At 39.8% G+C, this 26,968-nt stretch overlaps 1 protein-coding gene across 4 annotated transcripts in view; it reads right to left on the reverse strand.

Annotated features, from left to right (window-relative positions):
• Cdk14 (cyclin dependent kinase 14) overlaps positions 1–26,968 on the reverse strand; it is a 767,749-nt gene that overhangs the window by 584,215 nt on the left and 156,566 nt on the right. For 3 of the 4 annotated variants that reach the window (XM_071612068.1, XM_071612062.1, XM_027956126.2), the window contains exons 1-2: positions 25,022–25,208; positions 18,441–18,472 (exon numbers count right to left, since the gene is read on the reverse strand). In XM_071612068.1, the coding sequence (XP_071468169.1) occupies positions 18,441–18,472; positions 25,022–25,112 (123 nt within the window). In that variant the 5' untranslated portion in view covers positions 25,113–25,208. Of the gene's footprint in view, positions 1–18,440; positions 18,473–25,021; positions 25,209–26,968 lie in introns of those variants that run through there. The other variant, XM_071612070.1, reaches the window with a different exon arrangement.

The raw sequence follows: 26,968 nt of genomic DNA on the forward strand, positions 1-26,968 counted from the left end.
GTAGGGGAACTAGAGAGGCCTGTGCCAAAATCTGTCAGGAGTATTTAGAAAACTCTTAGCCTCCACCTCCAGCATGGTCCATCATGGTACAATAGTGCTGCTGCAAGCATCTTTTTTGGAAAATCCTTTAAAATAGAATAAATAATGCTCAGAGATAACTAGGTTATAGGCATATCCTGGCCTCAAGGCAAGAAACAGTCTAGAGGAACGTATTTCAGTTTATTTCCACCAAGACATATGTCATGGCTGATAATTTCATACTTGGCACATTCCCTCGGACACACTCTGGAACATGCCAAATTCCTGGTCCTCTAACTGCAACTCTGCTCCTTTCTTTTCCACTCCAGAGAATCATCAAAACACAATTGAGGGACTGACATCAATCTGCTCTGTTTTTGTTAAAGGAAATTGGTTGCACACTTGAGTATTTCAGCTGGTTGGAACACAGTGGTATAACAACATATTTGAGGTCTGCTAGACCAGAATGAATATGAATATACCTTCCAAACATCACACTTTACAGACACTTCATATGAGGAAGTTCACAGATACACAAACACAAATAAACACATATAATTGGTTACTCCAAGACTCCCTGGGTTCTCTGTGCATTTCCAAGTCTCTTCCAACACTTACAAATATTATTTGTAAGACTTGAAAAAATGTATTTTTTATCAATGAAAAGTCAAATATGTACTTTCCTGGAGTATAGAATGGGTATACAAGTACATGTTGAAACAATTCTTTTTTTCATTCATTTTAATTATATGATCATAAAAACATTTTTTTGTTTTGTTTTGTTATTTTGTTTTTTCCTCAGAATCCAGGTATAGCGGTGCAAACCTCTATTCCATTTTCTCAGGATAATGGAGCAGGAGGATCTCAAATTAGAGGCCAGCCTTGGCAAATTAGCAAAACCCCGTCTCAAAGCAAAAATTTAAAAAGGGATGGAAATACAGTTCAGTGGTGAAGCACTTGCCTAGCATGTACAAGGACCTGAGTTCAATTCCCAATACCATAAAATTTTTAAAAAGAAAAAAAAAATATTTTGTTCAAAATATTCCTCACCCATAAATATGAGATTTATTGTTATAGAATTTGGAGTGGTTATTAAGAAGACATATGAAAACTGCTAATCTGATTATTAAAAAATTAAGTATACAATATTATATCATAAGATACTGTAATAAAAAGTACTGCCATAGCATTATATCACTAAAAATACCCAAGATCACATGCTTTTAAAAATATAGTTAATAAAAATGTTAGCAAACTAAATGTATTATGAAACAAAATTTTAAAACTAAACAATAAATTGAAAGAATAACCAAAACAACTTTATATATTAAAAATAAAACAGACTCAGAAGGGAAAAGTATTACATCAATTGTGAAAGCACTCCTTCAAGAAATTTAAAGACACTGATGTGTCCTGAAGAAATTAAGTTTGCAGAATCGAGAACAAACTGCTAATTCCAAAATTTTGTAACTATGCTGTTTGTGATTTACGACACTGAGAATACGAAGAGGTAAATGTGTTTGGACTATAAAAATATCTAGTATAGATCACAGATTCCCGTCCTCAGAAAACCCTGCACCCTTGCCTTAGCTGATTTCAATTATCATTATGGCTTTCCGTGTGAGAGACCATCTCAACCACAATCAAGCAACCTAAGGATTTTAAATCAGCTCAAATTCCAGTTAGAAGAAAAATGGGAATAATATAGTCCTTATAGGTAGGCCTACTTTGTACTTGTTGGAAAAAATTACTTTGGCTATACAGAAACACTTACTATATCAAAGGTCAACTTTCTACAAATTCATAACACGCTAATCAGAGCATGACCCAGGAGGGAGCGGCACCACCCCTTCAGCAGAGACTTCCTGCCTAATGAGCCTGCAGTCAGGATTCGGGGTACTCACAGCAGAAGAGGACATACTCAAGCTTCCAATTTCTGTAACGTTCTGCCTTTTCAGAATGATGAATATGAAAGTGACTAATTCCCCCAAATGTCACACACTTTGCATTTTGTGACATGCACTTCCTCTCTGAATCCTTACAGCACTACCCAGACATTCTAGCCACTGTCTGGAACTAGACATAATTATGGTAATTGTGTCTACCATAATTAGGGAGATGGTAAATCCGATCAAACATTTATAGAAAGGAAAAAACTGAAGCACAGAAAGTTTTAAGAAAGTGAAAATTTGAACTAAAATGCCAGCAAGAGAATAACAAGGAAATGGAGTTCTTCCTCAACCATCCAAAAATGTTGATTAGAAATATAATAACATACTGGATCTCTGACATAATCAAACAATACTCTGTAGATTTCTATAGGATAGTTCACATCACATAGGATTGGCGGAACTGACCTTGGTGAAAATAAAACAGAATACAAAGTAATGTAAAATTTTACTATGTGAGAGAGTGAGATTGACTCTGCTTAGACCCAACACAGAAAGCTGCTAGGAGCTGGTCAACCCATGAACGTCCACTAAGATTAACTTCTATGAGTATGACTACATCAAGAATCAGGTTGCGAGCATAGGCAGAGTCTGACACAAAACAGGCATCAATAAACATTTGACACATGAATCTTTAAATAGGGGGTAGCATGGCAAGGAAATACTGAAGCAGGAATAGTGGGAGATGGAGCTTGTGTGACCAGTGAAGAGCTTATTGAGATAAAACAGGTAAAAGGGATAAAGTTCTGAAATGACTGAGATGGCAGCAGCTGAAACAATAATGCAGAGAAAACTGACCGGAGTGGTAAGGTGGGCAGGAGGCAGATCATGAAAGGCCTGGAAAGATGAGCCAGGAAAATGAACTTGATCTTTGTGCTGATGGGGAGCTTTTAAAGTAGCAAGCAAGGGAAAACACCATCTGTATTTCAAATCCATCCTTCTGTTGAAATGGGAGACAAGCTCTGGGTAGGGAAGCCAATCAAAAGACTCCTGCAAATCCAGGCAAGAGATGTGAGGCTATAGGTACAGGTTAGTGGGTGAGAATGGTGACAACAGCAGGGAACAGGGACCAAGCCAAGGCTTGGACCTGGATTTATAGAGTTCAGGATTGCATCAGGTTTCCACCCAGGAAATCACGTAACTGGGAGAGCTAATCTCCAAGTTAAGGAAGAGAGAGAAAATGCAGGTGTGCAGAATATAAGAACTAGTGATATTCTGTATGTGCTGAGTCTGAGATGACTATGAGACAGAGGCAGAAACATCTAACTAGGCTGCTGGGAAGCTAGGTGGGGAGTTCAGAGTATAAGCTGAGTTGGTCACACTGCTGTGAGCATAATGGAGTAGCCAAAAGCAAGGAGTAGCTGACTCTCAATGGGAGTATTTAAAAAAAAAAAAAAAATCACAGAGGACAGGGGTTCCAGATCTGAGGAGAGAGATAGGAAAGACTTAAGCATGGTCAGAGCCTCTGGCAAAAGTACCTTAAAAAAGAAGAATGAGAGAAAATATAGAAAAGAATCAATTATGTGAGCTTCTGGAATACAAACAAGAGGAAGAAATCTGGTGAACAGCAGGAGAAACTAGCCTGGGACAGGAAAAAGACACATTCTTCTCTGCAAGGGGAAAAACCAAGTAAGATTTTAAAAAGGAATGCATGTGAGCAGGAAACTGACTCGCAATAGAATTCAGTGTTCTAAGAAGTCAAAGGGTGTTATGGGGCAAATTGTGTCCATAAAAAAATCCCTATGTCCAAGACTTAAGCCACAGCTCCTCCAAAAGTCATCTCATTTAGAGGGTGTTGCAAATGTCAATTAGTTAAATTAAGCAGAGGTCATGCTGGAGTAGAGTGAGCTCTTAATCCAATCTGACTTTTAAAAGGGGGGCGGCAATTTGGATGAGCAGACCTACTTTGAGGGAAGATGATATAAAGAGATGTGAAGAGAAGACGGCCATCTACAAAGGAGAGAGGCCTGGAACAGATCCTTGCCTTATAGCACAGAAGGAACTAACTTTGCTGACACTTTGATTTCAGACTTCTGGTCTCCAGAATGGTGACATAATAAAATTTCTGTCTTTGAAGCCAACCAGTTTGTGGTACTTTGCTAAGACAGTCCTAGAAAACCAACATAGTGGGAAAGCAATGTAATATAAGAAGAGGGGTGTTATGGTTTAGATATTAGGTGTTCCCCAAAAGCTCACGTGTGAGACAATGCAAGAGCATCCAGAGGGCTATGAGAACCTTAATCCCAAACAGTGAATTAATCCCCTGACGGGATTAACTGGGTGGTAACTAAAGGTGGGTAGGATGTGGCTGAAGGAGGTGGATCACTAGGGGCATGCCTTTGGGTATATATTCTATATCTAGTGAGTGCAATCTGTCTGTCTCTCTCTTTCTCTTCCTCCCTCCCCCTTACCCTTTCCCCTTCCTGACCATAATGTAAGGTGCTTCCCTCTGCCACACCCTTTGGCCATGATGTTTTTCCTCAACTCAAGGCCCAAGGAATGGAGCCAGCCAAATCCATAACAAATGGGTTGGGGACAGGCAGGGAAGGGGCCATCCAATAGCAGGTATGTGAGAGCTAAGAAATAAAGACAGTTACTAGCATTGCAAACTTATGACAGTCCTGTGAAATGATCCAGTTCTCCCAGAAACTGAGTGTGGGTGAAGTAGCCATGAGTAGAGGAAGTCAGGGAACAGCAGCTGGATAGCTGTATACTATGTATACAGCATCCATAAGGACACTAAGATCACCAATAACAACAACCAAGAAGAGACTGACCCAGCTTCCATACTCTCAATAAATAGAAAAGAATGTTCAGGAGTATCCCCAAATTATCTTCATGAATATCCTAGCCTCTGATTCTCATGAACATCACTGCTACATTTATCATCCTCAGGTATTATATCTTCTTACAAAACAGTAAAGACAGTCATGGTCTAGAAGCTAAGATCAGTGTACATTATATCCATCTAATACAATTATTATACACATAGTAAACAAGCTAACCCACAAAATGTACTTAGATAACTTACAGCTCAGACATAAAAATGTTGATTTTTATACATTTTTTACACATTTTCCTAGGATTCAAAAAGTAAAATAAACAGGGTGCAATGGCACACACCTGTAATCCCAGCAGCTCTGGAGGCTGAGGCAGGAGGACTGCAAGTTCAAAACCAGCCTCAGCAATTTAGGGAAGCTCTAAGCAACTTAGTGAGACTTTGTCTCTTTATAAAATACAAAAAAAAAAAAAAAAAAAAGCTGAAGATATTTCTCAGTGGTTAAGAGCTCCTAGGTTCAATCCCCAGTACAAAAACAAAAAGTAAAATAATTAGAAAATGCCAAGTGAATACTAGTGGCCCCTTCTACTTCTCATACATGAAATAACTGAGCAGACAGAGAATAATTAGAAACCTCATAAATAATAATAAGCTATTTTTTCCAACAAATAAGGGCTTAGTTCTCTAGATTATGTACTATAAGTAAATGAAACCCTTTACATTTAAAAGTTTATTTCAATCACCAAAATTTTTGAACTTCTCATGTAAAATCCAAGCCGAATGTAAATTTTGTTCAGGTTCCTCATCTGAGCTTATCTTATTTAACAGAGGCAGGAAGCAGAAATATACAATTTAGCCTATTAATTTATTCAAGAACAATTCATGACCCATGGTAGCTTCAGACATTTCCCTTTCTATACAGAGGTATTTATAATTAACTGGAGTGTCTGTCTCTAAAGTTCAAAAGTCTTTATATGTGATAATTCTGTATTGGTGGAGTGTATCTTCAGATTTTTATATAATATTTAGCATTTTTATTCCAAAACAAATCATTAAATTGAAAAAAGAAGATTCAAAAATTCATCTGAAGTCGTAGCATAACTATTACTTGTTGCCTTGGGAAGAATGGCTGAAATGCTTACTGGGGACAAAAAGGCTAAAAAGACATTTAGAAAGTTTTGTAAGAGTATCATAGACATGAAGTTCATACTGGAGGCCTCATCACAATGTCACCAAAAACATAAAATCACGGTGCCCACTAAAATGCATGACGTAAAAAGCCAATCTCTCGCCTTCCATCTAGCTTATTTGTTTCTCTGGCAATTATTTGTTTAGCCTCTTTAGTTTGGCCCAGTACTATGTCAAACCCTGAAGATCCAAACATCAAGAAGATAGGGAAGGGAGAAGGAAGATGGCGGCGAGGGGAGTGCATTGTCCCCGTGTGCTGCTTCACTGTGTGGGAGTATGACAAGTCAGGACGGCTAAAGGATATTTTGTTAGGAATTTCCAGCAATAGTGGGGTGCTCCGGAACCTGGAGGAAGGATTTCCATCGCACGAGGATTGGCTACGGGGACTCAAACGCGAGAGGTTTGTTGCACGGAGGGTAACACTGCTTATTCAGCAAATCGCCCCGCGGCTAAAGTCTGCAGAGCGCACTGGGATAGAGACGCAGGGTTACAGCGCTGCAGTTTCTGCCAGCCGCGCAAGCACCGTACTCAGGGCTGAATTCTGGGTTCGAGACGGGGGAAGGAAGCGGTCCATCTTGGTTCTCCACACCGGTCAGACCACAGAGGAGGCCATCAGCCACCATGTTGGTAAACGGACGTCACCACCCCTGTTTTCGACTGACCGCAGCTCATTCAGCCATAGATCAGGTAATTTCAGGCTGCAATTCGCCTGCGGCTTGCAGACAGATTGCTAGGGTTCAGCGCCTGGGTACTTCTTAGAACCTGATCCTATCGGAGCGAACACCGAGCGCGGGGCGGCCGAGTTCCGGCTCCCGGAACCGTCCCGGAACCGCCCTGGCCCAGGGCTGCGGAGCCTGCGGAGGCTGCTTCTTGGACCCTGCGCCTATCAGAGCATACACCAAGCACTAAGCAACCGAATTCCGGCTCCCGGAACTGAGCCCGCGGGACTGCTTCTTGGAGCTTACACTTATAGGAGCTTACACAGAGCACGGAGCGGCCGAGTTCCGGCTCCCGGAACTTCCCTGGCCCAGGGCTAGGAGCCCGCGGAAATTGCTTCTCGGTCCGGGTCCTGCTGAGGGCCGGTCAGGACTCACCCGTTGCTTTGGTTGCCTGGCAAGGGGAACGAAATGCTGCCATTCGCATAGGATACCAACATGGCAGAGATCTGATGTCAGCAGAAAGCGGCGGAGGAGAGAACTTCATCAATACCAGCGGTGACATAAGCAGTTGGTCTCCTGGTAGGGGGGGTGAGGCACAGTCACCCGAGTCTCCTCAATTTGTCCTCGAGCCAGAGGGGAGGAGCCGGGCCGCCGCCAGCGCCCAGAGCAGGCCCAGCGACTCGCCAGCGTGGTGACCGCGTGACCCCAATTGGAGAGGGGGCGGAGCGGAGCCGCCACCCGCAAGGTGGGCAGACCCGCGACCCAGTGGTACATGGGCGTGGTAGGAGGGGCAGGGCAGAGCCGCCGTTCGCGCGGGCAAGGTAAACAGACCTGTGACAGCCTGGCGGGTCAGGCCCAGTGGCTTGCCAGTGTGGTACACACATCACCCCAACTGGAGTAGGGGCAGAGCAGATCCTTCTGCCACGCCCGGATCAGGCCCTGCCGGTGTGGTGGTCACGTGACCCCAATTGGAGTGGGGGCGGAGCGGAACCGCCACCCGTGTCCGCAGGGTGAGCAGACCAGTGATCAACCTGCAGATCAGGCCCAGGGGTCCGCAGGCGTGGTAGGAGGGGCAGGGCAGATCCGCCGCCCGCGCCTCCAAGGTAGGCAGACCTACAACAGACCGGCGGATCAGGCCCAGGAGCCTGCCGGCGTGGTACAAACACCACCCTAATTGGAGTAGTGGCAGAGCAGAGTCGCCGCCCGTGCCAGGAACAGGCCCAGCGTCCTGCAGGCGGGGTAGTCACGACGCCCCAATTGGAGTAGGGGCTGAGCAGAGCCTCCACGCGTGCCCGAAAGGTGGGCAGATCTGCGACCGACCAGCGGGACAGGCTCAGTGGCCTGCCGGTACGACAGACACGTCACCCCATTTGGAGTAGGGGCAGAGTAGAACCGCCTCCCGCACCTGCAGGGTAGGCAAACCTGCAACCGACCGCGGATCAGGCCCGGTGGCCTGCCGGCGTGGTACACTCGTCACCCCAATCGGAGCAGGGGCAGAACAGAGCCGCCGCCAGCTCCCAGAACAGGCCCAGTGACCTGCCGGCGTGGTAGCCACGAAACCCCAATTGGAATAAGGAGAGAGCAGAGCCGCCGCCCACACCTGCAGGAAAGATACGCAAGCAGTATGAAAAGACAAGGAAAGAAAGGACCACAAGCAATGCAGATCAACGCAACTTTAGAAGAGGTAACAGCTGCAGCAGATGGAATGTCAGATAAAGAATTCAGGATCTACATGCTTCAAATGATCTGGAGTATCAAGGAAGACATTAAACAGCAAAATCAGACAATGAAAGATCACTTCGACAACGAATTACGCAAACAAATCCAGGAAGCAAAGGATCAACTATACAGGGAGATAGAGGTTATAAAAAACAAACAAACAGAAATCCTAGAAATGCAGGAAGCAATAAACCAACTTAAAAACTCAATGGAGAATACTACCAGCAGAGTAGAACACTTAGAAGATAGAACATCAGACAATGAAGACAAAGTATTTCAACTGGAAAAGAACATAGACAGCTCAGCAAGACTGTTAAGGAACCATGAGCAGAACATCCAAGAAATATGGGATAACATTAAGAGACCAAACTTAAGAGTCATTGGGATACAGGAAGGTACAGAGCTCCAAACCAAAGGAATGAGAAGTCTATTCAATGAAATAATACAAGAAAACTTCCCAGACTTGAAGAATGAGACAGAATCCCAAATCCTAGAAGCCTACAGGACGCCAAATGTGCAAAATCATAAGAGATCCACACCTAGACACATTATAATGAAGATGCCCAACATACAGAATAAGGAGAGAATTTTAAAAGCTACAAGAGAAAGGAAGCAGATTACATTTAGGGGTAAGCCAATCAGGATAACAGCTGATCTCTCAACACAGACTCTGAAAGCTAGAAGATCCTGGAATAACATATTTCAAACACTGAAAGAAAATGGGTTCCAACCAAGAATTGTGTATCCAGCGAAATTAAGCTTCAGGATGGAAGATGAAATTAAAACCTTCCACGATAAACAAAAGTTTAAAGAATTCGCAGCTAGAAAACCATCTCTTCAAAACATCCTCGCCAAAGCATTACAGGAAGAGGAAATGGAAAATAACAATGAAAACCAACAGTGGGAGGTAGGACAATAAAGGGGGGGGGGGAATAATCAAAGAGGAAAACAAACCATGTTTAGTAACAGAAATAAACAAATATGGCTGGAAGAACAACAAATATCTCAATAATAACCCTAAATGTCAATGGCTTAAACTTACCAATTAAGAGACACAGGCTAGTAGAATGGATCACAAAACAAGACCCAACAATATGCTGCCTACAGGAGACGCATTTGATAGGAAAAGACATACATAGGCTGAAGGTGAAAGGTTGGGAAAAATCATATCACTCATATGGACTTCGGAAACAAGCAGGAGTGTCCATACTCATATCAAATAAAATAGATTTCAAGCCAAAGTTAATCAAAAGAGATAAAGAGGGACACTACATACTGCTTAAGGGAACCATACAACAACAAGACATAACAATCATAAATATTTATGCCCCAAACAATGGTGCAGCTATGTTCGTCAAACAAACTCTTCTCAAGTTCAAGAGTCTAATAGACCACCATACCATAATCATGGGAGACTTCAACACACCTCTCTCGCCACTGGACAGATCTTCCAAACAAAAGTTGAATAAGGAAACTATAGAACTCAATAACACTATTAATAACCTAGACCTAATTGACATATATAGAGTATACCACCCAACATCAAGCAGTTACACTTTTTTCTCAGCAGCACATGGATCCTTCTCAAAAATAGATCATATATTATGTCACAGGGCAACTCTTAGACAATATAAAGGAGTAGAGATAATACCATGCATCTTATCTGATCATAATGGAATGAAACTGAAAATCAACGATAAAAGAAGGAAGGAAAAAGCATACATCACTTGGAGAATGAACAATAGGTTACTGAATGATCAATGGGTTATAGAAGACATCAAGGAGGAAATTAAAAAATTCTTAGAGATTAATGAAAACACAGACACAACATATCGGAATCTATGGGACACATTGAAAGCAGTTCTAAGAGGAAAATTCATTGCTTGGAGTTCATTCCTTAAAAAAAGAAAAAACCAACAAATAAATGATCTCATACTTCATCTCAAAATCCTTGAAAAAGAAGAGCAAAACAACAGCAAAAGAAGTAGAAGGCAAGAAATAATTAAAATCAGAGCTGAAATTAATGAAATTGAAACAAAAGAAACAATTGAAAAAATTGACAAAACTAAAAGTTGGTTCTTTGAAAAAATAAACAAAATCGACAGACCCTTAGCCATGCTAGCGAAGAGAAAAAGAGAGAGAACTCAAATTACTAGCATACGGGATGAAAAAGGCAATATCACAACAGACACTTCAGAAATACAGAAGATAATCAAAAACTATTTTGAATCCTTATACTCCAACAAATTAGAAGATAGTGAAGGCATAGATAAATTTCTTAAGTCATATGATCTGCCCAGATTGAGTCAGGAGGATATAGAAAACCTAAACAGACCAATATCAATTGAGGAAATAGAAGAAACCATCAAAAGACTACCAACTAAGAAAAGCCCAGGTCCAGATGGGTATACAGCAGAATTTTACAAAACCTTTAAAGAAGAACTAATACCAATACTTTTCAAGCTACTTCAGGAAATAGAAAAGGAGGGAGAACTTCCAAATTCATTCTATGAGGCCAACATCACCCTGATACCTAAACCAGACAAAGACACTTCAAAGAAAGAAAACTACAGACCAATATCTCTAATGAACCTAGATGCAAAAATCCTCAATAAAATTCTGGCGAATCAGATACAAAAACATATCAAAAAAATTGTACACCATGATCAAGTAGGATTCATCCCTGGGATGCAAGGCTGGTTCAATATAAGGAAATCAATAAATGTTATTCACCACATCAATAGACTTAAAAATAAGAACCATATGATCATCTCGATAGATGCGGAAAAAGCATTCGACAAAGTACAGCATCCCTTTATGTTCAAAGCTCTAGAAAAACTAGGGATAACAGGAACATACCTCAATATTGTAAAAGCAATCTATGCTAAGCCTCAGGCTAGCATCATTCTGAATGGAGAAAAACTGAAGGCATTCCCTCTAAAATCTGGAACAAGACAGGGATGCCCTCTCTCTCCACTTCTGTTCAACATAGTTCTCGAAACATTGGCCAGAGCAATTAGACAGACGAAAGAAATTAAAGGCATAAAAATAGGAAAAGAAGAACTTAAATTATCACTATTTGCAGATGATATGATTCTATACATAGCAGACCCAAAAGGCTCTACAAAGAAACTATTAGAGCTAATAAATGAATTCAGCAAAGTGGCAGGATATAAAATCAACACGCATAAATCAAAGGCATTCCTGTATATCAGCGACAAATCCTCTGAAATGGAAATGAGGACAACCACTCCATTCAAAACATCTTCAAAAAAAATAAAATACTTGGGAATCAACCTAACAAAAGAGGTGAAAGACATATACAATGAAAACTACAGAACCCTAAAGAGAGAAATAGAAGAAGATCTTAGAAGATGGAAAAATATACCCTGTTCATGGATAGGCAGAACTAACATCATCAAAATGGCAATATTACCAAAAGTTCTCTATAGGTTTAATGCAATGCCAATCAAAATCCCAACGGCATTTCTTGTAGAAATAGAGAAAGCAATCATGAAATTCATATGGAAAAATAAAAGACCCAGAATAGCAAAAACAATGCTAAGCAGGAAGTGTGAATCAGGCAGTATAGCGATACCAGACTTCAAACTATACTACAGAGCAATAGTAACAAAAACAGCATGGTACTGGTACCAAAACAGACGGGTGGACCAATGGTACAGAATAGAGGACACAGAAACCAATCCACAAAACTACAACTTTCTTATATTTGATAAAGGGGCTAAAAACATGCAATGGAGGAAGGATAGCATCTTCAACAAATGGTGCTGGGAAAACTGGAAATCCATATGCAACAAAATGAAACTGAATCCCTTTCTCTCGCCATGCACAAAAGTGAATTCAAAATGGATCAAGGAGCTTGATATCAAATCAGAGACGCGCCGTCTGATAGAAGAAAAAGTTGGCTACGATCTACAGTCGGTGGGGTCGGGCTCCAAATTCCTCAATAGGACACCCATAGCACAAAAGTTAATAACTAGAATCAACAAATGGGACTTACTCAAACTCAAAAGTTTTTTCTCAGCAAAAGAAACAATAAGAGAGGTAAATAGGGAGCCTACACCCTGGGAACAAATCTTTACTCCTCACACTTCAGATAGAGCCCTAATATCCAGAGTATACAAAGAACACAAAAAATTAGACAATAAGAGAACAAACAACCCAATCAACAAATGGGCCAAGGACCTGAACAGACACTTCTCAGAGGAGGACATACAGTCAATCAATAAGTACATGAAAAAATGTTCAACATCTCTAGCTGTCAGAGAAATGCAAATCAAAACCACCCTAAGATACCATCTCACTCCAGTAAGATTGGCAGCCATTAAGAAGTCAAACAACAACAAGTGCTGGCGAGGATGTGGGGAAAAGGGTACACTTGTACATTGCTGGTGGGACTGCAGATCGGTGCAGCCAATTTGGAAAGCAGTATGGAGATTTCTTGGAAAGTTGGGAATGGAGCCACCATTTGACCCAGCTATTCCCCTTCTTGGTCTATTCCCTAAAGACCTAAAAAGGGCATGCTACAGGGACACTGCTACATCGATGTTCATAGCAGCACAGTTCACAATAGCAAGACTGTGGAACCAACCTAGATGCCCTTCAATAGACGAATGGATAAAAAAAATGTGGCACTTATACACAATGGAGTATTACTCTGCATTAAAAAATGACAAAATCATAGAATTTACAGGGAAATGGATGGCATTAGAGCAGATTATGCTAAGTGAAGCTAGCCAATCCCTAAAAAGCAAATGCCAAATGTCTTCTTTGATATAAGGAGAGTAACTAAGAACAGAGTAGGGACGAAGAGCAGGAGAAGAAGATTAACATTTAACAGGGATGAGAGGTGGGAGGGAAAGGGAGAGAGAAGGGAAATTGCATGGTAATGGAAGGAGACCCTCAGGGTTATACAGTGGAGGAGGTAGAGAGAGAGGAGGGGAGGGGAGGGGAGAGGTGGGGAGGGGGGAGGGTGGAGGACGGGAAAGGCAGCGGAGCACAACAGACACTAGTATGGCAATTTGTAAATCAATGGATGTGTAACTGATGTGATTCTGCAATCTGGGTATGGGGTGAAGGTGGGAGTTCATAACCCACTTGAATCAAAGTGTGGAATATGATATGTCAAGAAATTTGTAATGTTTTGAACAACCCACAATAAAAAATTTAAAAAAAAAATATGAAACAATACAATTCCTAGAAGACAAGAAAATTTGGATGACATTAGTATTGGATTTTGAATGCAACAATAAAGGCACAATCAATGAAAAATTAGTTGATTTCATTGAAATTAAAACTTTTGCTCTGTGAAGTAAATTGTTAGGGAATAGGGAAACAAACTACAAACTTGGAGAAAATATTTCCAAAAGGTGTATGTGATAAAGGACTACTATCGAAACCTTACAAAGAAATCTTAATTAACAGGAAGAATATGAAAAACTTCTTTAAAAACCTAAGGGGAAAAATCTCAGAAATACTTCTCCAAAGATGATCAACATATGAAAGATGTTCAGATTTATATGTTATAGGTAATTGCAAATTAAAACAGCAATTACATAATACCACATGCATCGCCAAAAGCCAAAACACTGACAATCCCAAATGCTGCCAAGGAAGTGGAGAAGCAAGAACTTTCATTTGTTGCCTGTGAAAATGTAAATTTTACAGTCACGTTGGAAGGCACTTTGGTAGTTTCTTACAAAACTAAAATTATTTTTATATAATACAAGAATCATGTGTCTTGCTGTGTACTCAAATAAGTTGAAGGTTTTATGAACACAAAATTTTTTTAAAAATATCTTTATTTTAATTAGGTATATATGACAGCAGAATGCATTATGATTCATTGTAATAGCTTTATTCATGTCTGCTGAAATTTGGAAGCAACAAAGATGTCTTTCAGTAATTAAAGCTATATATAAACTGTGGTATGTCCATACAATGTACAGTGTTAAGAAAAAAATGAGTTTTTAAAAATCTATCGATTCATTTATTTCACCATGAGTAAATGACTAATTCAAAGCAACCAATCTGGACTCCAATAACATAGCACTCTGGAAAAATCAAAACAATGGGCACAATAAAAAAAGTTAGTGGTAGCCAGGGACTGGTGACACAGCACAAGGAATTATTATTATTATCAATAATTAATATATTATTAATATTATATTATTAATATAATATATTAATGCACTGATTAATATATTATTAATATACTATATTATTAATATGATATAATAATATTAATGATATGACAATATTGTTGATAAATTCCCTTATTCATTTGTCAATCTGTAGAATGTACATCAAGAATGAAACCTAATGTAAACTGTAGAGTATGGGTGATAATAACATGTCAATCTAGGTTAATTGATTGTAAAAAAATAGTACCGCTGTGATGAAGAATGTTAATAGTGAGAGAAGCTCTGAGTGGGCAAGGCACTGGGGTCTAGGGAAGGAATGCAATATTTTCTCCCCAATTTTTCTGTAAACTCGAAATACTTTAAGAATCTATTCCAAATGCCATTGGTCATTAAAAGTTCCACTTATGAAAAAAAAAAAAAAGAAGATAGGGAAGGAAACCTAAAACTGAAAAGAAAAAAAAAAAATGTTAACTTGGATGGCTATATAAATGATTAATCCACCCAAGTCAAAAATATACGTTAAAGCCACAGAATGAAAATCAGCTAACATTTTAGTAAGGGCCAAAATACAACATGAATAAAGGATAAAATTATCATCCTTAAAATGTCCTCTCTCCAATAATAATGATGATAGGCTTCAGTAAAAATCCCTATCATTTGCAAATACTTAAAGACCTCAATACTTAACTTCCAAACTGTTCACACACACACACACACACACACACACACAAACACACACACACACACACACACACACACACACCCCTAATTTACAAGCATTAGCACATACTTCTGAATATATTCAAGAATTATAATTTTCAAAATGAAAATCAGCAATAAGAGTATTTCAATCGAATAATTAAATGACAACTAAATCTATATTTCTTTTTCTCCTCACACGCCCTCTAAAGAAATCCTCTATATGAATCATGGAGTCACAACTGATCTCCAGTTCAGTCACCCCCTGGAGGAAGCCACTCCTTGAGATAAGCTCATAGTATTAAGGACAGGGTTGCAGCACCTTGTGGCATATCTAAGAAAATGGTCCAACCCTCAGGCTTCAAGATTCAAATCTGAATTAAATTTCAGTGGACCACAGAGTACTACAATTCCAAGAGAGAAAAAGTGGAAAACATGAGTTCAAGCAAACTTCTACCACAATAAACTGAAAATGATTATAGAAGAACTAAATTCTTCCTGTTTATATCACCACATATTTGGTGCTTCTCTGATCTTGATTAAATTAATTTTAAGCTGGTTATTAGGTTCTTAGAATCCTACATTCAGAACTAGAAAACATAGTTGAAGAGCACAGTCCAACTCACTGATTTTACAAATGTTAAAACTGAGGTTGAGGCAAGTTAGATAACTTGCCCAAATAGCTAGAAAATAGCAAATAAGAATCCACACTGCCTGACACCTGATTTAACTCTCTCTATTCCTTGGCAACAGATAGTTACTCATATTTGACATATATTTATTGAATATTAACCATGTAAAATATAACTAGGAATTACAAAGCTGAATGCAATCATCCCCTCATCGATCCTAAAAAAATGGTTGGGTTCAGGTAACATTTTCAGTTTTAATATGCACATTATCACACAAAGCTTTATTTGAAATTTTAGAGTGATATCTGAAATTAACTCTCCTTATAGCTCCAATTCATAATTTCTAACTGAATCCTTCTATCCTCTCTGTAGACCTTCCAAATACAAAGGAGAATATGAGGTGGAGTATTGATCATGGTGGTAGTGAGGAAGAGGATGGGGAGGAGGAGAAAAGCAATGAAGATGATAATACCAACTTTCAGACATTTACTCTGACAGCTATTATTCTGAATCCTTTGTATATTTTAGCTTATTTAATACTCCTAGGTACTCTAAGAGGAAGATACTATTATTGTGTCTATTTTACAAACACAAGGAATGCGTATGTCAATTGCTCCGTCAGAGGGTGGTTAGGGTTCACCCCAAGGCATGCCTTCATTGCTACTATCTCCCAGGCTCCCAGCTCTTGGTTTTTCCTTGAGCTGGAAATTACCCTGCCCCTCTGGATCTGGATTCCTTCATCTGTGAAATGACAGAGTGAGAAAAAGACGATTTCCAATGGTTCTTTTAGGTCTAACACTCTGTGATTTATAGCATTAACCAATCTCCCGTGCTATAAAGGAAGAAAAGCGCTGTGTAAAAGCTAACGATGGTTTTTCTCCAAATTACAAAATCCAGACCTTTAACTGTGCACAGGTTTCAGAATAATATAAAGTTAGGGGAGTCACCTATACATCCTTTTCCTTTTATATCATAACCTTCATCTGGCTCTAGACTGTTTCATTTGTTTAAGCTCATAGTCCAGGCACATGACAGAATAAAACACGATCATTAACAATGAGGTTTAAATAAGACAGAGGAGTTGGTTTTTTTTTTTTTTTAATTCCTAATAATGATTAAGAAGACACTGTTATAAAAGGGGGGCACATTATGCTACAGGTTAAAGGGAAAGGCAGGTATATAATGGGCTATAATTTTAAAACACAGGGAATGAAGCAAGAATATTCAATAGTGGTTGTATCTGAATAACAGGATTTGGGAGGGTTTTTTTTTTCCTCCTTTTCTTTATTTTTCTTTCTTAATGTAAGTTTGTGCTACCTCCAAAATTAAGAGGGAACGCCTCCCTTTTTAAAGAGAGAAATGATGTCTGGTATTCTCATACTGATTTCCCCATGGAAGAAAGAAGTACTCTCCTGAAAACATCTCAATAATAGCCTGGTGAAAATTCCAGAAATACAGGTTTGGAGGAAAACACCATTATTACCTACTATGAATGAGACAGAAAAAATTTCTCTATTGCTTCAGGTCAAGAAGAATTGAGCTTTAGAGGATATTATAGGACTACTGGCAGGGGGAGTTGCTTTGGAATCCAGAAACACAGCTTTGTAGAACTCAGTCCAGGGGGCGGAAAAAAAAGAACAGGTGCAGCAGATGAAGCAGCAGACCGTGACAGCCAAGTGATGCTGGCCCCATCCAGAAATCCCAGCCTGCAGCGGGTTCTCCCAGAGTGGACCTGCCATGCACCAGGGCCAGCCACATGGCCAAGGGGACATTCCATGAACACAAATGCCCTTTTCCTCTCTGAAGCACTACAGCAGAGGGAAGACAGGTAACATATTTCATGGAATATGCAAGTGTTCCAACAAGTCAACCAACCAAACCAAACTAAATCTTTGCTTTTATTAGGCTGTGAGGTAAGCACCTTGTATAGATACATCTCTGTTTATATATAAATACTCAGTAAACATACACGTGTGGCAAGTTTGCAACAGATCAATCGTGGCTTTCGATGATTACAATAAAATACTTCACTCTGAAACACAAACTCAGGAAAGCACAATTTTAAAATCACATTCAGAATTCTATTAATTACATATGACTCTCTGCCTTACTTCAAAAGTGTTTTTTCACTACTTTGTAGCAAGTAGATAAAGACACATCTGACACAAAGAGAATAGGGAAAATAGAACAGGAAGAGTCACTGTCTCCTTTGGGAGACTGAAAGACAATATGTGGGTCAATACTACATCATGCCTGATTGGGCAGAGGTCTGCAAAGGAGCCACAGTGTCCAGCTTTCTGAGGCTCTAGACTTGCCCTAAGCAAGCACCTCACACTGGTCTTCTCCAGCACTACTGCAGCAGGAAGACAAAATGCAAAGACCTGCAAGTGTCTCTCAATGAGTTTATTTACTTAAATACATGTTTCTGGGGATTACTACAAAATTCATTTGAATGAATATTTAAATTTGAATAACTATTTTTAAAAACTGAAAATAATACAACTAAACAAATGTTATTTCTTATTTGTTTTTTAAGGATTTTTCCCCCTGCTTCTAAGTGAGAAGTTAGCACCTACTGACTTTACTAGAGGTAATTAAATACACCTAAAAGTAGATAAAGAAATTTAGCCTACCTCATCAAATGTGGTATCGTCTTTCTTCAAAGCTATAAAATAAAAAGGGAAAGGAAACAATTAATTGTGAAATATCCCAAAGAGGCTACCTGTCTAAGTTCTAGAAAACAGAATTGGGGGGGGGGGGCAGATAAAACAGTAATATGTTTTTTTCATTTCAGAAAGTAAAATTGGACCCCAATCTGAACAACAATGTTATATCACAAATACAAAAATAGCAAATGAGAGAGAATTGCACAGAATGCATCTTCGTGAAACATTTTTCATAAACATGAAAATAGAACAATCCTCCCAAATACCTTTCCCCGTCTCCTCTTGAACATTTTAATGAAAAGTATAAAAGAAGCACAAAGTCATCTTACAGAAATTTTTCTGACTATACATCATCATGTGTGATACACAGACCTCCCAAACCAATTGTTAGGATGACAATCACTCTGTGTGGTACCTTAATGACATTTCCATACTGAGAGAAGTTTAAGCATGGTGACAAAAGACTGAGCATGCAAAATAAACATGGCAGAATGAGATAAAATTCAAACTATCCAACATGATAAACTTTATAAAAAAGTATTTTCAAAGAAACAATACACTTAGAATGTTTATAGGAACCAACAAATACTTTAAGTTTATAGAACTGGAATTTTATCACTCTAAAGAAAGAATACCACTTATAGTTGGCACACATATACTTCTGCTTCCTTAAATTCTACAATGACTTAGAATGTTTCATAGAAAGGGAAATGCACAAAATAATTTATCTGAACCCACTTGTTGCAGAAATGTTTAAAATTTACAGAATTGTGCGTAGGTGGTTAGTGGTCTATAGCAGACAGTCCTAGCCTGGACAGAGGACTTGGGGAGTTAATACTTGGAAAACTATGTTCTGACAAAAGCAATGAAAAGCAAAGCATTTTTGTAATTAAACTCTGAGAAAAGTAATGTGCCTAATTTGAAGCTAACATGTGAATGCTTATAATATATACTCTAGCAATACTGAAAATGTTATTTTCTGTTTTATAGCATAAAGTTGACTTTCAAAAAAGATGAAGAAGTATATCAATGTGGTGGTGAGTTATGAGGGGTGCAGGTTGGCTGAGAAAGATAAAACATTTCTAACAGTTTAGTTCTTACTTTTTCCCTTTTGCTTAAGACATTCCTAAAGAAATTTGTCTACTTACTTTGTTAGATAACAATTTATTGTCAATAGAAAATAAGAAGACAGTCATTTATCCCATTCTCAAATGGCTACCCCGCACTCAAATACTTGGAAGTTTATTCTCAATGGAGGGTCTATATTTTATTATATACATGACATAATTTATATTAAATTGAAAATAACCTGTTTTGATAGATATAAGATCCTAAATGGTTCCTAACAGTTACATTTTTACTAGAATTTAACTTCTAATCTAGAAGCCTCTCTTTAAATTTCTCCATACTCCCTCAACAAAAGGTGTGTCTTTTAATCAACAACTTAAGTCCTCTACAAAATTGTAGCCATGTAATTCTAAATATAGACAAATGGCTCTATAAAAAAGTAATTTCTTTGGAATAATAAATGAAATGCCCATTGATTTCAAATGCAAAATCACACATAAGCAAATTATTATACAGCCTCATACCCAGCTCATTTAACAAAGATTAATGGAGTACATATTGCATGACCATCATGCAAGATGCAAAACTACAGCAGTCAGCTTATAATTCAGAACACAAACCTTTAAATATATTTTCTCTAGTTTGGATTATAAAAGTTTTAGAAATTTAGCTATGTGTTTTCTTAAGAAGTGGTAGCAACTCTTTGGGAATTGCAAACATGGAATGAAGACCCTCCATTGAGAATAAAGAGGGCAGAAAAACCAAAATGTCTTTTCCTTCTTGTCTCCTAAGTCCTAACAATTCACTAGTCTCTGAACAGAAAAAAAAAAAAAAAGATGGGGTCTGAAGGTAGCAAAAGGAGAAAATAAAAATTTGCAGGTATATTTGCTAAAATATAATGAATAGAAAGCCAGATTCTCTCCACTTTATAAAACTTTCAAATCCTGGGTACCACAGGGGAAATATTTTTAGATCAAGAAGCCATTACTTAATTAAAATCTTTCATTGCTAAGATTGACACCTTACATGGTTTCTTCTAAATATTGAACACTTTCCCTGAAAAAGCAGTTAATAGTGACAACAAAGACCAATTAAACTTATTCTTGCTAGATATTTATCAGGTCACTGGTGAATAAACTCTGACCTAAACATACACCACAATGTCTTGTTATTGATTACATTCTCTGATTGTTGTTAATCATTTATGTAAATGTAAAACCATAATCATCTTAAAGGATATAAGGGAATAAGAAGCATATTGCATTATTCTGGATTAACAAAGACTGTATATTAAACCAGTTATGATCACCAGATGTTCTATTCAGGCCTCTGGTCAGACACTGTCCCCTCTAGAATCTTCCCATAACATCACTGATATGAAGGTGATGTTCTTCCTATGCTCTGCAATAGCAAATTTCACTAATTTTCATAGCAGAATTTGCCACTTATATTGTCCATGCACATACATTGGCTTGTCTTCCCTTTAAATCCTTGAGAACAGGGGTCGGCCATGTTGGTCACTAAATCTGAGTGTCAGAACAACATCTAGTACATAGAGAGTATTCTATCGTAATCTGTTGAAAGGATGAGTTCCACTTCAATGTCAAAAGGATAGCATTATACACTTTGGGATACATTAACTTTGGGGACATATGAAAACCATACATTTTTCTCTCTTATAAAAGAACCATGAATATAAATCACATATTTTGTAATTTTCAAATTAGAAGAAAATTTTCAGTGTTATGGATTAAACTCAGGGCCTTGTACATGGTAGACAAGCCCTTTACCATACCTCCATCTCAAAGTGAAATCTTTTGAAAATGAATTGGGAAAGGGTATAGTACAATAGTTAAAATTTTCTGACTAAACCTTTAACTTTATATTCCTTTTTATTGACAGAATGGGCTCATCAAATGACAACTAGGCTCCAGAATCACATACTTATAGCACAAGGTAAGAAATTCAAAATTTCAGTATAATGACAATCTCTTCCTTTTATTCAGTTCCCTTACAAACTACATTCTTTAAAGAAATGATATACATGGGTTCATATCAAGTATAGCAGTATATAAACTTCCTTTCTCTAGGTGATAACTCCATATAAATGTGAAGAAATATACCAAATGAATATGAAGAAATGTCAGATTTGACCTTAATCATACATTGGAGATTACACAGAGCCTTTCTCCTCCTAGGCTATCATTCTGAAATAGAAAAGAAGCAAAGAAAGAAAAAGAAGAAATGTTTTTTAATATACCCAAACTGTCCAACAATTAAATTTATTTGTCTTTATGTTAGCCAAAATTTTTTTAAAATTTAAAAAAATTTTTAAAAAAGTGTGAGACAACAAAAGTAAATGCTAAATAAGGGCCCACATGGACACTATTTAGCAGAGAACCATAAATACTCACTACTGAAATTGATGGTTGACTTTATAATATTCAATCATACCTATCTTATAAAAGAACCATGGCTATGTTATAGTCACTCCTTGGCAGATGTTATACATTAGAACACTATGGCTTGAAATGCAATGTGCTTTATTAGACCTTTTATGATGTAATAATCTCAGATCAGCTGTTTTTGGGGTGGGTGGTGAAAAAGTCAGCACAATCTCTGATGTATGAATAAATTAAACATTAGCTTTCCTACTTTTTGTACTCAGAATTATTGTTATAATAAGGTGGTATATCACATACTTTCAAGCATCATCCTCATTTTCTATAGATAAATGATTAGTGATTTCTTACAGCCAAAAAATTATGTTGTACATTTCACCATATAAAAGCTACACATTTAAATCATATTAAAAAACAAAATAAAGTCATTATATTTTTTTAAAAACCCATCTTATATTGGCTGAAGTAAATGAATAAATTGCAGTGTTGGATTATTCAACAGATAAACCATTCACTCTTTGATCTCCTCATGAAGTCCCAATGAAGAAAAGAGGACAACAGGGGATATAAACAGAAAAATCGGAAGGAATAACAACATCCTCCAGTATTGATCTCACCATGAGATAGACATTGCATCAGATATTTTAGGGATTTTTGTCAGATTAAATCTTCACCACAAACTTATGAATATTTACAGATGAAAACTCTAGAGTGCAGGGAATTACTACAGTTGCCCATGATACACAATAAACAAAGAAAATGAGGTTCAAATCCAGATCTGCCTAATCCCAAAACCCATTCTGTTTTCAGGATGGCTCTACTACAAAGTCAGGGGCCTCTTTTCCTCTTCTCTTGCTTTCTACCTATAAGTTCCTTTATGTCAGTATGACATAATCCTAATAATGACAAGATATTATGAACATATTATTGAGTCTTTATTACATATCACATAGGAAATCATGTTCATTATTTCACTAAGTGTCAACAACAAAATGGAGCTGTACATGGAAAACTAACGGTGGGAGAAGTTAATAGACTTTATAAGGTCACTCAGCTAGAGTGGCAACACCAGGAATCCCCAGTCTGACACCCAGTCTCATTCCTAGTTCATGCACTATACAAATCCATAGTAAGCCTCAGTTCAACAGCCTCTGGCATCTCAAAATCCTTAAATTATCAGAATGTGCTCACTGCTTTCAATTTTTGGGAAAAATTGAGAAAATAAATAAGAAAGAATTATTTTTCTGGAATGGTATGTCCAATGATCATCCTGGTCTTGGTATATATACAACTATAATCACTTAAACTTCAAAATCTCCTTTCACAGTATTCCATACTGACTTGATATTTGGAACCATACCCTCCTTCAATACAAGAAATAATCAGTTATGTTTACTTCTCTGTACCAAAACGGGGATTTTTAACAAGAGTTGAACTCAAAGGAGTTTCATATCACTAAATCTCCATAAGCTAGAAAATCCAATTAGCTATAATGCCCCATTAACCAGCATTGTAGTTAATCCAAATTTTCTTGATTGTCAATCAAAACCTTGAAATTATTTAAACATAAGGAATTTTTTATATTAATGTCCTTGATTTCTTACTGAGACTCAACTGCAATGAATTATTTAACACAAAACTGGAAGGACTCCAACAGAGTCATTAGCATTAGTAAATATACAGTTAAAGTGTTTTAGAGCAGGACTTAATGGACTCCAAGACCTGCCTCTGTGATGGTTTGGGCTAGGGGTTAAAACATCCTTGCTGATGATGCACAGAACTCAACACCTCACTCTCACACTCTTCTGGGCTTCAAACTTCATCTGAATGTAGCATATGCATTCTTAACTCTGAAGAGTGAAACTGCAAATATCCAATACACATAAATAAAACCAGAACTAAATAATGGTTTCACAACATTACTTTTCTTAGGAAAGATTTTGTAAATCGACATAAAATTTTAAGAAAAAAAAAAAAACTTGACTAAATCTTGACCACGTTTTCTCTCCCTTGAAGAAAGTTTGCGTATTTTATAATGAATGGATGGAAGGATGATTGCAGCACTCACTGGCACCTTGGGGTTTTATTTTGAGAAATTAGCCCATTTATGATTAATTTCCATTAACACCTTCATTAACATGGATGACATGTGAAACAAAGGCTGGAGGTTTCTTAGTATGGATTATTTGGGGGGCTTGTAGGATTCTCTTGTTGGGTGCAGTTACCTGTATTGGTGAAAGTTATGACAGAAGGGAGACAACTATTTCTACAGGTTAAAAGGGGATTTCTATGGCCAACACTCAAAATCGAACAAATCCATTCAACATGCCACTGTTGTCACTGTTATAGCCTGTGACATGATTTATTTGAGTATACTAAACATTCCTCAGTCGGTTTTTGTTAATCAGTAGGTTCCCCCGGGTTAAAGACAATAGCCCCCGAGCTCTAGTACATGGAACAAGTTGGAGAGACTTAATTCCTAAATGTCCAGACAACTTCACAGCACATATTTCTCTCCAGCAGTTTGAAAATTCAGAGACCTCGAAACTGAACACCCAATCTCGTTTTCTAGGACCCGAAGTACGGAACAAAAGGTCCCAAGGTATCTGTCCCACTTCCCTTTAGGTTGGATATGCTAAACAATACTGTGGCACAACCCAAGGCTTCGCCAATCTCCAAGGCTAAATTATTGATTAAACACCCAACACCAAAGCCTGCGCGGAAAAAATAACGAGTGATCAGGGCAGCCGAACAGTCCGGTGCGCGTTTGGGGCCGAGGCGTCCCCTTTTCCATCCTCTGCGGGCGCGAAAGCCCAAACACTAGTGGAGGGGAGGACGAACCCAAATTGAAGGCTTGAGATAGTCCACAAATGAAGTCCCATATGCTGACAGGGATGTCTTTCCTTCTGGTATTCACCCTCCCCCACGTCCCAGCACTATACATTCCATCCCGGGTCCGCACCGCACCCCCAGGGTGCCAGCTGCACGCCTAGAGCCAGGAGCGCGGCGGAGGCGCGGGGCCGAGGGATCGGGAGCCGAGGGTGCTTGGCAGGGTCCCGGGTACAGCTCGCCACTCACCAATGCGGCTGAAACTCTCCGACAAAGTTCTCCGCAACTTCTTCATCTTGCCGATTTTCTCAGTCGGCTGCGGTTCAATGAGGTCGCACATCTGGACGACGCGGGGCCCCGGCAACTTCCCCAAACTGGTCCAGAGCCGAGCGCAGACAACGGCTAGGGCGCGCGACGCGGAGAAGGCGGCGCCGCCTCCTCCTCCTCCTCCTCCCGCGGCCGGGAGGCGACGCAGAGCTCTGGAGTCGAGCGGCCGGCTGCAGGCTCCGTTCGGGCCTGGGCCGCGGCTGGGCAGGGGCGTTTTACGTGGTGCCGGGGGCGGCCGCGCTCCCAGTCGCCACGGTGGCCCCGCGCGGTGTCGCCGCCGCCCGGCTCATTTTCCCTCCTTTGTAACCGAGAGAAGCACGGCCGGCGGCCCACTGGGTGTGTGTTGGCGGGGAGGCGGCGCGGCCCGGGGAGGAGGCGGGGGCGGGCCGGGGACGAGGTGCGGGAGTCGCGGGTGGCCGAGTGCGCGGGGCGCGGGCGGGGAGAAGTTGTCAGCCCCGAGTTGCAGACGCTCGTTGAAAGAGCCGCGGCGCGAAACCGCCACCCCCACCGCCCCTTCGCCGCCGCAGCCGCCGCCCCGCCGCCCCGCCTTCCTCTCGGCGCAGGCCCGGGGCGCGGGACCCCAGTGCGACCCTGGCACCGTGCTCAGAGTCCGCGTTCTCCGCGGCCCCGCTGGACCGGCTCGTGCCCCGGCGGCGCCCCCTCCCGGCCGCCCCCGCGCTCCTCCCGGTGTTCCCGCCCCGCCCGCGCGCTTGAGGACCGCGGCCCGCGGAGGGCCGCGAAGGGGAGGGCTCGGAGAGGGCCGCGAATCCGGACCGTGGCGCTACCCAAAGGAAACAGGCTGAGTCTGGTGGTTTGCGAGGTTTTCTCCTTGCCACCAACGCCTGTGAAAAGGGCGCGGAGTTAGGTGAAGGGCGTCCCGGACCGGGTGCCATAAGGCCTCGGGGAACACCTTCAGGTTTAGTAGAGACATTTTTTACACTTAATTTTGCGGAGAAAGGTGTGAAGTGAAAGATCCAAAGCGAAAAGTGGGCAGAAACGGCAGCTTCGACTGTAACCCCCCAGAAGGCAGGCTCATCTGTTTCCCTCTGCTCTGTCTCTGACAGTAGGTGACAGGAATGTAGATGCAGGTGATTTCTGATATGAACCCTGTTTTCCAGTAAATAGCGAACACGGTCCTTAGTGTATTTATAGACCATTTTTACAATAGATTTCTGAATTGGAAGATTTAGGGGCTAAAGAGATTCCGAACTCCTTTCCCCCACCCATTAAAACAAAACAAAAAAAGCGAACTTTAAAAAGAAGTAGGAGAGGCTTTATAAAATACCAGGACAAACCGTTCCAGCAGCAGTTTTATTCTAATAAAACATAGATCCAAACGTAGATCTCCCTGGGGAGAGAGAAGGAAGATGGGGGAGGGCCTGATGTGTTGATTTGGGGCCAGCAAACTCCTTATGAATAGAAACGTTAGTAATCTTGAGTCATCTGGCTGTGTAAGTAATAAGAGCTTGTGAGGGTGTCACAATGCTGTTTGGTTTAAAGGAAGTTTTGGGGAATTTGTGTTTTGTTAAAAGATTTTTATCTTAAAAACAAAAACTAGCCCCCTGCCTTCCTTAAATTGTGAGGTGGAGAACTGACTTGTTCTACCCTGCACTAAGCACATTACAGGGTCTTGATAGATTGCCGCCGATAAAAAGGCAGGAAGTCAAGCCAAGTGCTGAGCAAAGGAAGGCCAGGAATTGGTGAGCAAAGTCGGTATGAGTTGGAACATAAGGATGTCTGAACCTGGCAGCCATGTCTAGATGGTTTCAGACAGCACCAAGTGTGGCCTCATACAGGAAAAAGTTTGACTTTTACCACTTCCTCAGATTAGTTAGGGAGAAAGTTATCAGCAGTTATGAATGAAAAGAA

The sequence above is a fragment of the Marmota flaviventris genome, chromosome 1 (assembly GCF_047511675.1).
Source record: "Marmota flaviventris isolate mMarFla1 chromosome 1, mMarFla1.hap1, whole genome shotgun sequence".
Lineage (NCBI taxonomy): Eukaryota > Metazoa > Chordata > Mammalia > Rodentia > Sciuridae > Marmota > Marmota flaviventris.